The 16,455-nt window shown below is 45.8% G+C and overlaps 2 protein-coding genes across 4 annotated transcripts in view; one reads left to right on the top strand and one right to left on the bottom strand.

The window, feature by feature from the left end:
* The window catches only part of LOC115207514 (E3 ubiquitin-protein ligase TRIM62), a 37,339-nt gene extending 25,147 nt beyond the window's left edge, over positions 1 to 12,192 (top strand). For 2 of the 3 annotated variants that reach the window (XM_029774640.1, XM_029774639.1), the window contains exons 4-6: positions 2,268 to 2,593; positions 6,295 to 6,410; positions 9,686 to 12,192. In XM_029774640.1, coding sequence (XP_029630500.1) covers positions 2,268 to 2,593; positions 6,295 to 6,410; positions 9,686 to 10,239 — 996 coding nt within the window. In that variant the 3' untranslated portion in view covers positions 10,240 to 12,192. The remainder of the gene's footprint in view (positions 1 to 2,267; positions 2,594 to 6,294; positions 6,411 to 9,685) is intronic. The other variant, XM_029774641.1, reaches the window with a different exon arrangement.
* Positions 12,193 to 14,339: 2,147 nt separating this feature from the next.
* Positions 14,340 to 16,455, bottom strand: part of LOC115207513 (uncharacterized) — a 6,910-nt gene continuing 4,794 nt past the window's right edge. The window contains exon 3 of the mRNA XM_029774638.1: positions 14,340 to 15,953. Coding sequence (XP_029630498.1) covers positions 14,869 to 15,953 — 1,085 coding nt within the window. The 3' untranslated portion in view covers positions 14,340 to 14,868. The remainder of the gene's footprint in view (positions 15,954 to 16,455) is intronic.

Here is a 16,455-nt window from a genome sequence, read left to right as displayed (position 1 = left end):
GGGGTGACTGACTCTTGTCAAGTGGCAGGCAGTAGCTTAAGAGTGCAGAGGCAGAGTGACAGAGGCACTTGATTAGACATACGTTTTCTATTTAAGCAATAAGGCCCGAGGGGGTGTGGTATATGGCCAATAAACCACATCTAAGGGCTGTTCTTCAGCACGACGCAACGTGGAGTGCCTGGATACAGCCCTTAGCTGTAGTATATTGGCCATATACCACCAACCCCCGAGGTGCCTTATTGATATTATAAACTGGTTACCAATGTAATTAGAGCAGTAATAATAAATACAAATATACCACAGCTGTCAGCCAATCAGCATTCAGGGCTCAAACCCCCCCAGTTAAGATGGCGCCAAAGATGATGGCTGCCGTTGTACATGCACGTAACCAGTTGTGCAATTTCTTTTTTTCCTTTTTTTAAAAACCTATTTTGTACATAATGTTGCTGCTACCGTCTCTTATGACCGAAAATAACTTCTGGACATCAGAACTGGGATTACTCACCACAAACTGGAAGACGCTTTTCCTTTAACGAGTCCGATGAGAAAGATATACTGCTCTCCCGGGAACAGGCCCAGATCCACGTCATTTGCGTGAAGAAAAGACGGAGGAAAAGAGGACGCAGATCAGGCTGCCTTTTGAGAATCCGTAGGAGAGACAGTAAACTCCCATTGCCATCAATTCTACTTGCTAACATGCAATCATTGAAAAATAAAATTGGTCAAGGCTCACATCAACAGCATCCTCCCGGACACCCTAGACCCACTCCAATTTGCATACTGCCCCAACAGATCCACAGATGACGCAGTCTCTATTGCACTCCACACTGCCCTTTCCCACCTGGACAAAATGATCACCTATGTGAGAATGCTGTTCATTGACTACAGCTCAGTGTTCAACACCATAGTGCCCACGAAGCTCATCACTAAGCTAAGGACCCTGGGACTAAACAACTCCCTCTGCAACTGGATCCTAGACTTCCTGACAGGCTGCCCCAGGTGGTAAGGGTAGGCAACAACACGTCTTCCATGTTGATCCTAAACACTGGGGCCCCTCAAGGGTGTGTACTTAGTTCCCTCTTGTACTCGCTGTTCACCCACGACTGTGTGGCCAAACACGACTCCAACACCATTAAGTTTGCTGACGACACAACAGTCTGATCACCGACAACGATTTGACAGCCTATAAGGAGGAGGTCAGAGAACTGGCAGTGTGGTGCCAGGAAACCACCTCTCCCTCAATGTGAGCAAGACAAAGGAGTTGATCGTGGACTACAGGAAAAGGCGGGCCAAACAGGCCCCCATTAACATCAACGGGGCTGTAGTTGAACAGGTCGAGAGTTTCAAGTTTCTTGGTGTCCACGTCACCAACAATCTATCGTGGTCCAAACACACCAAGGCAGTCGTGAAGAGGGCACGACAAAACCTTTTCCCTCAGAAGACTGAAAAGATTTGGCAAGGGTCCCCAGTTCCTAAAAAGGTTCTACAGCTGCATCATCGAGAGCATCCTGATCGATTGCATCACCGCGTGGTATGGCAACTGCTCGGTATCTGACCGTAAGGCGCGACAGAGGGTAGTGCGAACGGCCCAGTACATCACTGGGGCCAAGCTTCCTGCCATCCAGGACCTATATAATAGGCCGTGTCAGAGGAAAGCCCAGTCACACAAGACTCCAGTCACACAAGTCATAGACTGTTTTTTCTGCTACCGCATGGCAAGTGGTACCAGAGCGCCAAGTCTACGACCAAAAGGCTCATTAAAAGCTTCTACCCCCCCCCAAGCCATAAGACTGCTGAACAATGAATGGCCACCGGACTTTTACATTGACCCCCCCCCCCCCCCCCACATTTGTTTTGTACACTGCTGCTACTTGCTGTTTATTATCTATGCATAGTCACTTCACCCCGACCTACATGTACAAATGACCTCTAACCTGTATCCCCGCACACTGACTCGGTACTGGTACCCCTGTATATAGCCTTGTTATTGTGTTTTATTATTTTTACTTTTGTTTATTTGGTAAATATTTTCTTAACCAACACTTCAAGAAGAGTTAAGGGCTTGTAAGTAAGCATTTCACGGTGAGGTCTACACTTTTATTCGGCGCATGTGACAAATAGTTAGATTTGATTTTTGATTTGCTAATGTTTAATGGTTGTAGCATAACCTGCACTTTCATTGTAAATAAATAACCTCTCATCCCCCTCTTCTCTTTCTCATCTCTCTCTTGTCCCCGTCTCCTCTCGCCCTCTCTCTCTCGTTCCAGTCGTCGGCCAAGGGCCTTCGTGCGACCATCGGCGAGGTGTTTGAGCATCTGCAGCGGTTTCTGCGCGAGCGCCAGAAGGCCATGTTGGAGGAGCTGGAGACTGACACGGCGCGCACGCTCTCCGACATCGAGCACAAGATCCAGCGCTTCAGCCAGCAGCTGCGTGACGTCAAGGAGGGCATCGGCATCCTGCAGGAGCGCCTAAACGAGCCGGGACACCATGACTTCCTGGAGGGCGTTGCCCTCACCTCCGAGAGGTGCTCTGCTTACTGTCTGACTGACCATGGATCAGCTGTTCTTCCAAACAGCCACAGTCCTAAACTTTTGTAAGATAGTACGCTGTCTGAGGTTATGTTATACTACCCTCCTAACATAACACCATCCCCTGAATGTAATCCATTCTGCTCATCGTCAGGATAGTGATATTGATATCTTGGAGTGAAAGTGCAGAGTTAGGCAATGAGGCTTATCCCGGGTCAGGCCAGATATACAGGGCTCATTATTTGAAATCTGTGAAAGAGTGGGCTCCGGGGATAGAGTTGAAGTATTTAAGATCTTAGAGGGATTGATAAGGTGGACTGAGGAAGTTGTTGCATCAGTAGGCGTTCTAACAACCAGTCCAGAGGGCATTGACAGGAATGAGTGAAGAATGAACTGATGTACAGGTTCGCCATCTCACATTTTCCAATACTTCTTTGTGAGAACAGGATTGACAAGGTTGTGGTTTCTCCTCAGGCTAACAGTCACTTAAATGCACAGCAGGTGAATGGTTAGCCTTGCCTCACCGAACACCCTGTTCTTTTTTTTTCTTTTTTCAATGTTCCTCAAGATGATCAGTGTTTAGCTGTGCAGCCCTAGCTTTCCCAGGCAGGGTTGAGAAGGGCTTCAAAGTGGTGAAAATAGGAAGGTAAAGATTCACAGATGCACTTGTATCTTAAACATGTGTATCCGTCCGCGGACCCCAATCCAAATTTAGTATGCGTCAGTCAGAAAATCTACAGTTGAAGTCGGAAGTTTACATAAACTTAGGTTGGAGTTATTAAAACTCGTTTTTCAACCACTCCACAAATTTCTTGTTAACAAACTATAGTTTTGGCAAGTTGGTTAGGACATCTACTTTGTGCATGACACAAGTAATTTTTCCAACAATTGTTTAGACAGATTATTTCACTAATAATTCACTGTATCACAATTCCAGTGGGTCAGAAGTTTACATACACTAAGTTGACTGTGCTTTTAAAAAGCTTGGAAAAGAAAATTCCATAAAATGATGTCATGGCTTTAGAAGCTTCTGATAGGCTAATTTACATAATTTGAGTCAATTGGAGGTGTACCTGTGGATGTATTTCAAGGCCTACCTTCAAACTCAGTGCGTCTTTGCTTCACATTACGGAAAAATCAAAAGAAATCAGCCAAGACCAATTGTAGACCTCCACAAGTCTGGTTCATCCTTGGGAGCAATTTCCAAACGCCTGAAGGTACCACGTTCATCTGTACAAACAATAGTACGCAAGTATAAACACCATGGGACCACCCAGCTGTCATACCGCTCAGGAAGGAGATGCGTTTTGTCTCTTAGAGATTAATGTACTTTGGTGCGAAAAGTGCAAATCAATCCCAGAACAACAGCAAAGGACCTTGTGAAGATGCTGGAGGAAACCGGTACAAAAGTATCTATATCCACAGTAAAACGAGTCCTATATCGACATAGCCTGAAAGACCGCTCAGCAAGGAAGATGCCAAACTGCCATAAAAAAGCCAGACTACGGTTTGCAACTGCACATGGGGACAAAGATTGTACTTTTTGGAGAAATGTCCTCTGGTCTGATGAAACAAAAATAGAACTGTTAGGCCATAATGACCATCGTTATGTTTGGAGGAAAAATGGGAATGCTTGCAAGCCAAAGAATACCATCCCAACCGTGAAGCACGGGGGTGGCAGCATCATGTTGTGGGGGTGCTTTGCTGCAGGAGGGACTGGTGCACTTCGCAAAATAGACGGCATCATGAGGAAGAAAAAGTATGTGGATATATTGAAGCGACATCTCAAGACATCAGTCAGGAAGTTAAAGCTTGGTCGCAAATGGGTCTTCCAAATGGACAATGACCCCAAGCATACTTCCAAAGTTGTGGCAAAATGGCTCAAGGACAACAAAGTCAAGGTATTGGAGTGGCCATCACAAAGCCCTGACCTCAATCCCATAGACAATTTGTGGGCAGAACTGAAAAGTGTATGCAAGCAAGGAGGCCTACAAACCTGACTCAGTTACACCAGTTCTGTCAGGAGGAATGGGCCACAATTCACCCAACTTATTGTGGGAAGCTTGTGGAAGGCTACCCGAAACGTTTGACCCAGATTAACAATTTAAAGGCAATGCTACCAAATACTAATTGAGTGACCCACTGGGAATGTGGTGAAATAAATAAAAGCTGAAATAAATCCTTCTTTCTACTATTATTCTGACATTTCACATTCTTAAAATAAAGTGGTGATCCTAACTGACCTAAAACAGGGATTTTCACTGAGATTAAATGTCAGGAATTGTGAAAAACTGAGTTTAAATGTATTTGGCTAAGGTGTATTTAAACTTCCGACTTCAACTGTATATAGTACACAGTACATACATACACACACGTCAGCTCCTACAGATCCAGTTCAGGGAAAACCAGCTCATGAGCTCCATCAGCAGCAGATTTTAATTTACAATGGAAAATTGTGTTAATGCAACATATGTTAGTGCTTTGAATCACATTGAACTGAATCGCATTGATTCGTAATCTAATCAGACTGAAAGCTATTGTTCCTGTATCGGAGCCCAGGCATCTAGATGCATATCGAATCTTATTGAAAGGGAATGATGCACATCCCTAGTGGGAAAACCACCTCTTCCTGCCTGAGGCCAAGGTTACATGTGGGAGTGATGAGAATGACTAATGTGGGGGTTGACACAGTAATAGCATTACAGCTGACCCCCCCCACCCATGTCAATCTACACTGCTGTAGAACATTAAGCGTTGGGGAATCCAGAGTCTGACGGATACTTTTAACAGAGAAAATGGTGCAGTTACTAGAGACGTCTCAGAGGGCGCATAGACGGTTACTGGAGACGTCTCACAGAGGGCGCATAGACGCTTACTGGAGACGTCTCACAGAGGGCGCATAGACGCTTACTGGAGACGTCTCACAGAGGGCGCATAGACGGTTACTGGAGACGTCTCACAGAGGGCGCATAGACGCTTACTGGAGACGTCTCACAGAGGGCGCATAGACGCTTACTGGAGACGTCTCACAGAGGGCGCATAGACGCTTACTGGAGACGTCTCACAGAGGGCGCATAGACGCTTACTGGAGACGTCTCACAGAGGGCGCATAGACGGTTACTGGAGACGTCTCACAGAGGGCGCATAGACGGTTACTGGAGACGTCTCACAGAGGGCGCATAGACGGTTACTGGAGACGTCTCAGAGGGCGCATAGACGCTTACTGGAGACGTCTCACAGAGGGCGCATAGACGCTTACTGGAGACGTCTCACAGAGGGCGCATAGACGCTTACTGGAGACGTCTCACAGAGGGCGCATAGACGCTTACTGGAGACGTCTCACAGAGGGCGCATAGACGCTTACTGGAGACGTCTCACAGAGGGCGCATAGACGCTTACTGGAGACGTCTCACAGAGGGCGCATAGACGCTTACTGGAGACGTCTCACAGAGGGCGCATAGACGCTTACTGGAGACGTCTCACAGAGGGCGCATAGACGCTTACTGGAGACGTCTCACAGAGGGCGCATAGACGCTTACTGGAGACGTCTCACAGAGGGCGCAAAGACGCTTACTGGAGACGTCTCACAGAGGGCGCAAAGACGCTTACTGGAGACGTCTCACAGAGGGCGCATAGACGCTTACTGGAGACGTCTCACAGAGGGCGCATAGACGCTTACTGGAGACGTCTCACAGAGGGCGCAAAGAGATGTGAATGTCAGAGTAGATTATTGACAATGACATTGATCGTCCTTCTCCCCCCACAGGATAAAAGGAAAGATACATGAGACCAATTTAACATATGAAGATTTCCCGACCTCCAAGTACATGGGGCCCCTGCAGTACACAATATGGAAGTCTCTATTTCAGGATATTTCACCAGGTATGCACCACCTATGGTTACCGTTAACCCTCACCCAATTCAACTGTGTAACAGCATGGGCTTCAACAGGAGCCTCTTATGAATTGTTAGATACTCCCGAATACCTCAACACGTCAATCAGTAATGATACAAATTGTTGTCGTCCACCATGGAAGGGTAGCATAGATTGAGGTTTAAATTGGGCTTTAAATTGATGCCTTATACGGAACAAGGAAATAATAGTAACCTTGGGAACAGACTCACACAGTGGGAGCTAATCCTGCATTAAAATAGATGGAATGTTTGAGCTTTAGGAACTGCGTGATGAGAAAATGGTGGCTGGAGGGTTGAGATGCCCTTCTCTGTTAGGAGAGCTGATGATGAGCTATTCTCTCTTCTCTTCTCCCACTCTCCTCATATTCTCCCTAAGCCCCCAGCCATCACTCACTCTTAGAGAAGGTTATTTAAAATAATGCACCAAGGAATATTTCACTCCTTCAATAGATTCACCCATTTTGGCCTGTAGCTGGTGAGAAGGCAGGGTGGTTTCTTGGCCTCCCTTGACTGCGTGCCAAATGGAACAATCGGTTCCAATCCATCACCACTGGCTGCCACAGTGACAGCACAACGCCTTTCGATCCCATCAGATGATAGTTTAGGGGAATAATAAGTCTCTCTTCTCTCAAACCCGTGCCTTTTTTAAATCGATGTTCCCAATTAGAAAATAGCATGTGTGTGTCTGAGTGTGTGAGAGAGGGGGTATGAATGCATTTGTTTGTATGTGTGCAAGAGAGAGTGGCATTGTAATGGATTGATTGAAACACACTGCCTGACAATGTCATTGTGTAGTAAAGACATTGTCCTGCCTGCTGGCTACTGGCCAGACCTCCTGTTTATACTGTAAGATATAACTACTGAGGAACAAGGGGGAGATTTGGCAAATTCCCCTCTGTCTGTTTTATTCTAAACCACCTCTATGTATGGGAGTGAGTGAGGAGAACAAGCCGCCATTGTTCCTCTAGTTCAGTTTTCCATAATGACTGAACAAAAAAACTCAAGGTGGTGGAGCAGGCAGGAGTGGAGTGCTACAACCAAACTCCCTCCGTAACCCACAGTTAACCCACAGTTAACCCACAGTTAACCCACAGTTAACCCACAGTTAACCCACAGTTAACCCACAGAACTACATGTAGCTGGCAGCCTCCAGCCATGCCAGGCCAACACAGAGTTGTAGACTCTAAGGTCTATCTGTATGACCACCTCCCACCACAGCTCTATTTCCATACCTTTGCATGACACTGAGTATAGCATCAAACAGTGGTGGCCAAGGTACTTTGAATGTAGGTTAACATGGGGTAAGACCCTCCCCCCCATTAAGATAAATGTCTAACTGCTGACACAGAAAAGCTGAGCTTGGAGAACATTTTTTTAGGTGGATGATGGCCATGCTTATGGTAACAAACTTTAAAGGAAAATAAATGGCTACAGTTTACCTTTTTTTTTAAATTTTTTATTTAATGTGTTTTTTAGGAAAGGGGCATTTTGATTTTGGAACCTCGAACAACCTTTTTCAGTGGCGCCACAGCTTTCTCCAGTGTCACTGGGTTTTCCAGTGTCACCGGGCGGGTTTTCCAGTGTCACCGGTCGGGTTTTCCAGTGTCACCGGGCAGGTTTTCCAGTGTCAGGTTTTTTTTCTCCCTTTGCTTTCTTCCTTCTCTCTTAGTTTTTTGACTTGTCCTCCAGGACTGTAGCCGACTCAGCCTTTCTTTGCCTAGGCCTCGCCTCCTGTATCCTTGGCCTGGGGGACGACTCCAATATGACCTTTGCTGCAGTTTGTTGTTGTAGAACTAGTACTTTAAACAAAAACAAACAAACAACTCATGAGTATTGGTTCAGTCAACACTTATTTCTAATCTCACTATATGCTACTTTATATTTCCTAAAATCGGTGCTGACGTTCAGAGCAAGGTCACTGGAGACCTGTGGGTGCTGGGTAGGCTTTGTGGTGGTGGATGTGACAGAGGTTGATGTTGTGGGATACGGATGGATAATTCTGTGTGCTGCTTCATGAAACCATAAAACCAGTCTATGCCTGCCAGTCTAACCCTGGCCCTTATTCTAACTTTGACCCCTAATCCTGCTAACTGGGGGTTAGCAGACATTGGCTTATGCTAACGAGCTGCTAAGCGTTTATTTCACCTCAGACTTTCGGCTAGTGAGGTTGCTAGTTAGCTAACTGGGCTAGCCAGTGCCTAAATTACAGCTAGAAACAAATGATCAATCATAAAGGGACGAGATGCCCATCTCCCCCCAACATACTAACATATTACTACTTTACTCAAAAACAATCAATATTTTTCTCTCTAAACAAGTGGATGATTTATCTTAAGGTTTCCCTTCATGTATATAAAATAAAAAAAATTATTGGATCTAAATCACCAACAAAACGTATGAAACAGGAAATTTGTAGTTGATCAAGACTTGTGGCAGCCAGAGGAATTGTTGAGAAATTTGTGACATCTTGTGGTTTTTGTGAGAATTACAGGGGGATTTTCACTTTTTAGCATTGTCAGTGTGTGTGAACCAACAGTCCCAAACATGGCTGATGTAAATACTTTTTCATGATTTCTTCATTTCCTGAAATATGATAACAGTAGATGTAGGGTGTATTACAACCATGTCATCCCAACACCAATGAGTAAGTCGCTCTGGATAAGAGCGTCTGCTAAATGACTTAAATGTAAATGTAAAAATGGCAGTCCCTTATTCTGTTCCTGATAGGGTCCTTCAGCTGCATCAGCTCATTTTTGCTAGAGCAGAAACGGCAGCTTGAAGCTACAGTGACCACTGCAGACAGACTGCCATTGACACAGCTCAGCTCCTCCTTCCAAACGAAATGTCCTTGGTCCTCTCCCATCCATCTGGTGTATAACTTTTTAAATAGAACGTTTTGGAGATCAATTTGTATCCACTTGACGTCAGGACCCCTCTCCAGTTCAGGGACTGGCTGAAATGGGATGCCAGGATATTTTCACTGCCTCAGCATAGAACTCACAGTACAGTGTTGATGGTGAAAATGGAGTGCACCAAATGACACAGCAGTTCTGGAGTGTCTGTCAGAGAGGGAGCGTCCTCATAACATATTTTATACGTGTTTCTCTCTTGGCAAACAGTATTTCAAGAAGATGTCTATCTGTAACTGTCTTTATCTGGGCTAGCCCTGTCTGCTTGTCTCTGGTGTCTCCACGTTAACCCTGTATCTCCATACATAATGTGTCCCTTCTCTCTCTCCGTAGTGCCAGCAGCTTTGACCTTGGACCCCGTCACAGCGCACCAGAGACTCATCCTATCAGATGACTGCACCATCGTAGCCTATGGTAACCTGCACCCCCAGCCGCTGCAGGACTCCCCGCGGCGCTTCGACGTGGAGGTGTCTGTGCTGGGGGCCGAGGGCTTCGGCTCCGGGGTGCACTATTGGGAGGTGATGGTGTCAGAGAAGACACAGTGGATGATCGGCGTGGCCAACGAGACAGTCAGCCGCAAGGGCAGCATCCAGATCCAGCCCAGCCGTGGCTTCTACTGCGTCGTCATGCACGACGGCAACCAGTACAGCGCCTGCACCGAGCCCTGGACCCGCCTCAACGTCAAGAGCAAACTGGAGAAGGTGGGCGTGTACCTGGACTACCCCAAGGGCCTGCTGGTGTTCTACAATGCTGACGACATGTCCTGGCTGTACACCTACAGGGAGAAGACGTTCCCGGCTAAGCTCTGCCCCTACTTTAGCCCCGGGCAGAGCCACGCCAACGGCAAGAATGTCCAGCCGCTGAGAATCAACACCGTGCGTCTATAAGAGCTACACAGTGTCACTAGACAGATCACTCACCTCAACCCTAACCTGACAATAGGATGATGATGATGATGATATAACTAAGATCCTAAAAACAGCTAGTTTTAAAATGACGGAATATGAGAAAAAGAACAGGGTGTATGACTATGGAATGTTTATTTCTGTCTGGTTTGCGCGTCCTGCTCTTTTTGCCTGTCGGTGTGGGTCCTCACTATTCTCACCTGGGAAAGACTATTGGAACGCTGCTCCAACTGGAGCCCTGGTTCGCTTCTTCACTGGTGTAAGGAGAGACTGTCTGCATAGATGTCATACCACAATGCTTTAGTGGGGGGGGATCTGTGTGCTGTTGCTGTCTGAGGACCACCTTGCACAAGCCCAAGGGCTCTGCTCTCTTTACAAGTACCCAGACTGACAGATGGCTGCTCTCTCTCTCAGCAGCCAGACATTTGACTCTGGTCACTTTTCTTCCTCTGTGCAGTTGGCTTAACTGTGTTTGTGGAATGTGTCTGACACCCCTATGGTCCTTTTTTCTTTGGCATAGTTAGCAGTTGTGAGTGAACGCCCGTCGTGGTGGCAGTGAGTACTGTTCCATGTACCCTTTACTGATGAAAATGATGTCGCAGCTCTTGATTATTTTCCCTCAGGTCACGTGCACTTTTCCATCGTTGACTCAGTCAGTCAGTCCAAGACGTGTTGGAACGGCAGAATCATGGTCTGTGTGGTCTAGTGATGGTCACTGTAGTAGTGTTTGCTGTCCTCACCGCTCCCTCCTTTCCCCACCGAGTCATGCTTTGTTGGTTTATTCACCTCCAGCACGCTAGCGCTCTACTCTAGCTGTCCTGTACCTGTGGTTATTTATTCACTTAGTGTTAGCACTCGTACATTCCTGATTCCATCTCCCTGCCTCCTCCCTCCCATGGCATCTCATCATTGCATTGTAGGTATCAGAGGTCAATCTAAATAAATGAATCTTGACATCTGCTGATTTACACTTGGCCTATGGGGCAGAGACCACTTACGACTCGAGCAGCATGACGCTGCAATTAATGAGCTCTAGAATGTTTTTAATCAGTCATTCTGTCTCATTTTCTTCTTCAAATATGTTGAAACTAGTAAATGCTATGGACACAATGTTTTTTAATATATTTATAGATTGTCTAAATACTTTAAGGATATACAAATGGCCAAGGAGAACAATATTACAGTACATTATTATACTGCCCTGGCCTGTTGGCATTCTTCTAACATCCATTTAGTTCCATAAGGCTGTTGCAGCATGAACAGAATACACTGATATGTTCTGAGGCTCAGTTCATGTTAGCTCCTGCCCCAAATGAATCAAGTGCTCTTGTGATCCCCTTGTTTAAGGCCAGTCCTCCAGATTGTATAATAAAAAGCTCTTGTCCCTTAACCAAGTCCAGCACGGAGAGCGCCAGGAGTGTGTGTGTGTGTGTGTGTGTGTGTGTGTGTGTGTGTGTGTGTGTGTGTTTACGTCTGTATGTTAGTGTGTGCGCATGTTGGTGGTAAATCTATGTTCTGGCCTCCTCGTCTGTGAGGTGAAGTGATAAAATATCACATCTGTACCCCCTAAATCCCTGCCGTGTGTGTGTGTGTGTGTGTGTGTGTCTTCACTTTGAAGAGCTGGGGCAGTTCCCTACTTTGTTGGTATGTTCTGAAGAGTGCAGTATGATGCAGAACCCTGTGGGGTGTATTTGAAGCAAGACTGCTGTCCTGTGATATGGACACCAAGCAGGAGCTGATTATTGTGGGGTGGTGGTGGGTAACTGGTGGGGGTCATCATAAGGACCATTATGTGAACACTTTTTAATGAGGATTGTGTCTTTTGGATGATGGCCGCTGTGCACCCATCATTGTGCAAACATACTCTGGTGTGCTTCTGCTGCTAGAGGTCCATAACAAAGGTTTTCATGTACAATTAAAGATGGGTAAAACCAACGTCTCATTGACTTTGTCCTTTTAGAAACACACTGACACATACTGGTACATTAACAAGAAGCTCTAATACATTTGTTGAGTCCTTTGACAATATGCAAGTGAAATGCTTACACAGAATGTCTAACAGAACTCCAGGAGAGAGCAGCTACAAGATATCAGTATGAGAGAAATTGCCTGTGCAAGCCAATGCTTGTTAGCATACATTGTGTGAAGGTGCATATTTCAGCTGAGATGTGCCAACTCCCAGCCCTGTGAAAGCCTCGCCGGCACGGCAAGCCAGAGACGTTGTTCTCTGTTCCTCTCGTTCACATGCTGAGGCATTTCTCAACTAGATGAATAGAAATCTGTGAGTAACCCCGTGATGGATCACACTGTCTAATCTGAACACAATACAACCTCACCGCACGGAAGAGCCTTACTGTTGTCTGCCGGGAATTATCCCTCCCGCACTGTCTCGCCGTCTGTCCCCTGTATCTGGGGAGAACGCCTGGAGATCTCAGAATGCCTTCTAAAAAAAGGGAGATTTGATTTATAATTTTGATGAAACTGTTTAAAGTGAACATCGGAAGTAAGACGCAACAGCTAGCCAGATATTTGACATCAATGCTGTTGTTGGAGGCCACTTTATCATGGCAGAGCTGCTTGTAGTTTGACAGCCTCATGCATAATTATTCATGCTATTTTGGGGCAGATTGATACCAGTCACATTATTACAGGGGAACTGTGGACCTGGCCACAGAGCAGTCAACAACAGAGCAGGCAACAGAGCAGTCAACAACAGAGAGCCTTTGTTCGTGTCAGTCAGTCAGACCACCAGGACATCTCAGTAGCATTTTCTTCTACGTTTCTGTTTTCTACCTTCAGTTACACTCCTGTAATGAATCTAACTTCACCTCAGGGGAAGTTGTCCATTTAAACTGAAAGATCTTTGCCCAGGGGGAGATCCTCGTTAGGAAACCCTCACCATATAGGTAACGTGGCTCAGGTGGGAGTGTTGTGTGAGTTGTCTTCACTGTCCCCTACTAAGGAATGGGGAGCTAATGGTAAAGTTGGGCTGTTCTCTCACAGGTACCATAACTAGTTACTCTGAGCTGGAGAGAGCACCTTCACTCAAAATCAAATTATGCCATAGACATTATTAGTAGACCAGATAGTGTTGACCAGAGTTTAGATCAGGGAGTATATGAATACAAGTAAACACAGTGACCTTGAGAAAGATGACAAATGGAACTCTGCTCACAAGGATAATGTTTTGTTGAGCATAATCAGCATGCTCTTATAGTTTGAACAAAGGCCCGGTCTGAACAGAAGCTAATTATTCAGATGATTATTGGAATAAACGTAGCCTCTGAAGGGCATTTTCAGTCCTTTTGCAGCAGCAATGTTTGTGAGATGTTTTCCGTGGGAGTGATTCTGCCTTGGAGGGGAACATTTGAGAAGGCAGTGTATTGAGGATGAACCACCCAGAGAAGTATATGTCAATAACATCCCTAATAGCAGTGTTGTGCATTTCCACATTATCATGGAAGTTGGCGTACTGTCAAATGAAAGCTGCATTTCCCACCTGTAATACCTTACTTCATTCTGTGAACTTCATTGTCCATATAAGCTTTTTGATTTGACATTCCTTTCAATACGTAATTTATGACACAGTATTGATATTCTGTTCGGCTAGTGTAGAAAGGAAAATAATCACTGAATTCTTGAGTCAAACTGCCCTGTGTTAACAGTAGCTCCTCTGTTCTTCACAGTATGTCAGAGCCACACACAAGTACATTATACAGTATAATATTTATGTATTATATTACACACACAGTAGCAGTCAAAAGTTTGGACACACCTACTCATTCAAGGGTTTTTCTTTATTTTTACTATTTTCTACATTGTAGATTCTTCAAAGTAGCCACCCTTTGCCTTCACAGCTTTGCACACTCTTGGCATTCTCTCAACCAGCTTCATGAGGTAGTCACCTGGAATACATTTCAATTAACAGGTGTGCCTTGTTAAAAGTTCATTTGTTGAATTTCTTTCCTTAATGTGTTTGAGCCAATCAGTTGTGTTGTGACAAGGTAGGGTTGGTATACAGAAGATGGTATTTTACCAAATAGGGCTAAGTCCATATTATGGCAAGAACAGCTCAAATAAGCAAAGATAAACCACAGTCCATCATTACTTTAAGACATGAAGGTCAGTCAATCCAAAACTATGAAATAATGTTTGGAATACTCTGTGTATATTCAGTCAGTGTATATAATATTGAGTTGCCATTCCCAAGCCACACCTCAGTATCTAACACTATCACCATCCAGGTTTATTGTCCAGTACACTGACTTTCTGCCGGTGTTACGTTGACTGAGAGACCCCTCTGTTTGGCTTCTTTGGGTGCAGCCAGTTCAATCGAGGACAGGCTAACTGAATGAACAACAGAGACAAAGTGCAATATGAAAATGTGTTAAAATAGTTTTGGGGATAGTCTCGCCAGATGATATGATGGCAGGTTGTCAGCCCTGTGGGGGAGCAACTGGCATCGAGACCCTCCTGCTGGGAGAAAATAGTTTGAAAATAGCTACCAACTATCCCATAGAGAAGAAACAATATGATATATTATGCTTAGTGGATGATGATAAAGTAAGCAAGCCTTTCAGACCTCCTTAATGATTGAATTTACATTATCAACTACATTAAGATCTTCAAACTCCACTCCAGCATTGTCTCTGTGTGCCTGATTAGTAGGATGTTCACACTGAGGTTTATAGGTAACACACAGACAGTGAGCAGACACATTAACCCTGTCATTATATTCACCCCCAGGCAGGGAAATCGCCCGAGCCCATGCTGGCTCCTGTCTGTGTGTTCCTCCACAATACCAGTGAGAGGTATGTCTCCTAGTCCTTTTTTCTCTTTGTGTCCCTCTAGTCTGTCTGCTGACAAAAACTCCAGGGATAAGAGGACAGCATTTCCATGGTGACCCAGTGACAGCTGCATGTTGTTCCCAGAACATGGGCTGTAAACGGAGCATCTGGACCATGTTGTCTCTGTGTCAACAAACCGTGGGGCTGACGCCACTGACATCACAGGTTTCATAGCCTTGCGTGGTGCAGGGAGTGTTTGAACGGGCAGTTGAATGTCAGTACCATGTTCCTCCTTGTGTGGTTGTGGGTGTGTGTGTGGGTCCGTCTCTGTGTGGGCCAGGGGTCGTCTGAGAAAGCCCCAGCCCACCGTCAGCACCAGCAGGAGAGCCAAGGTCACAGTGGCCAGGCCCCAGCTGGGCTCACCCAGAGCAAGCAGGACGGTGTTGGGGAGGCTAGGGAGACACAGAGTGAGGGAGCTGGTCCTCTCCAGGCAGACCTCGACCCACAGCACCTCCAGTCTCCAGCCCTGACCCCCACAGATGCCACAGACGGCCCACACCAGCAGACAGCAGAAGAAGCCAAGGATATGGGACAGACAACTTCCCTGGTCCTGGTCCCATCTCCCTTCTCTCTGGGTGTCTGTGTCCCTGCTCTGCCAGTTCTCTACCTCCAGTGTCACACCGCCGTGAGCTGCAGGATTGTCCATGTCTCCGTCCACTACTCCGCCACCACAGACTTGAGGCAAATGCAACCTAATGGCGGTCTCCACAGCAATCAGAGGTGTGGTCATCAGCAGCACTGCCCAGTAGATGTAGCTGAGGAAGAGCAGGAAGCGCAGGGCGATGACATCAGTGGACATGGAAAATGGAGGTAGCCAGGGCTCTGTAAACCAGAGGACAACCACGAAGGCTGGGGGACAACAAAGACCAATCAATCAAATGGAGAAATGTGGAGGATGGGACTGGCAGCATTAGGACACTGAAATAGCCTATAGATATTTTACATTTAAGTAATTTAGCAGACACTCTTACCCTGAGCACCTTACAGTAGTGAGTGCATACATTTTCATATGTTTTCGTACTGATCCCCTGTGGGAAGTGAACCCACGACCCTGGCGTTGCAAGCACCATGCTCTACCAACTGAGTCACACAGGACACTATAGGAGTGTAATGGGGAAATGTAAGATCAAAAGTTCATATTTAGTTTAGAGTGATTAACAGAATGTTTAGCATGTTAATATATTTGCCCTTTCTGTAATACATGACTTCCAGTGTTTGTGACACTCAAGGTGCTGGTTGTGGGCCACTAGACTTCATCCTGAATCTTATGGATTCATATCTGTTGATAGCAGTTGACCCCAGGCTGGATGTACAAGGACCGAGGACACTGATTATTCACTGTTGAATTGAT

Source organism: Salmo trutta, chromosome 14 (genome assembly GCF_901001165.1).
Source record: "Salmo trutta chromosome 14, fSalTru1.1, whole genome shotgun sequence".
NCBI classification, from domain to species: Eukaryota; Metazoa; Chordata; class Actinopteri; order Salmoniformes; family Salmonidae; genus Salmo; species Salmo trutta.
This window is presented reverse-complemented; position numbering and strand designations above follow the sequence as displayed.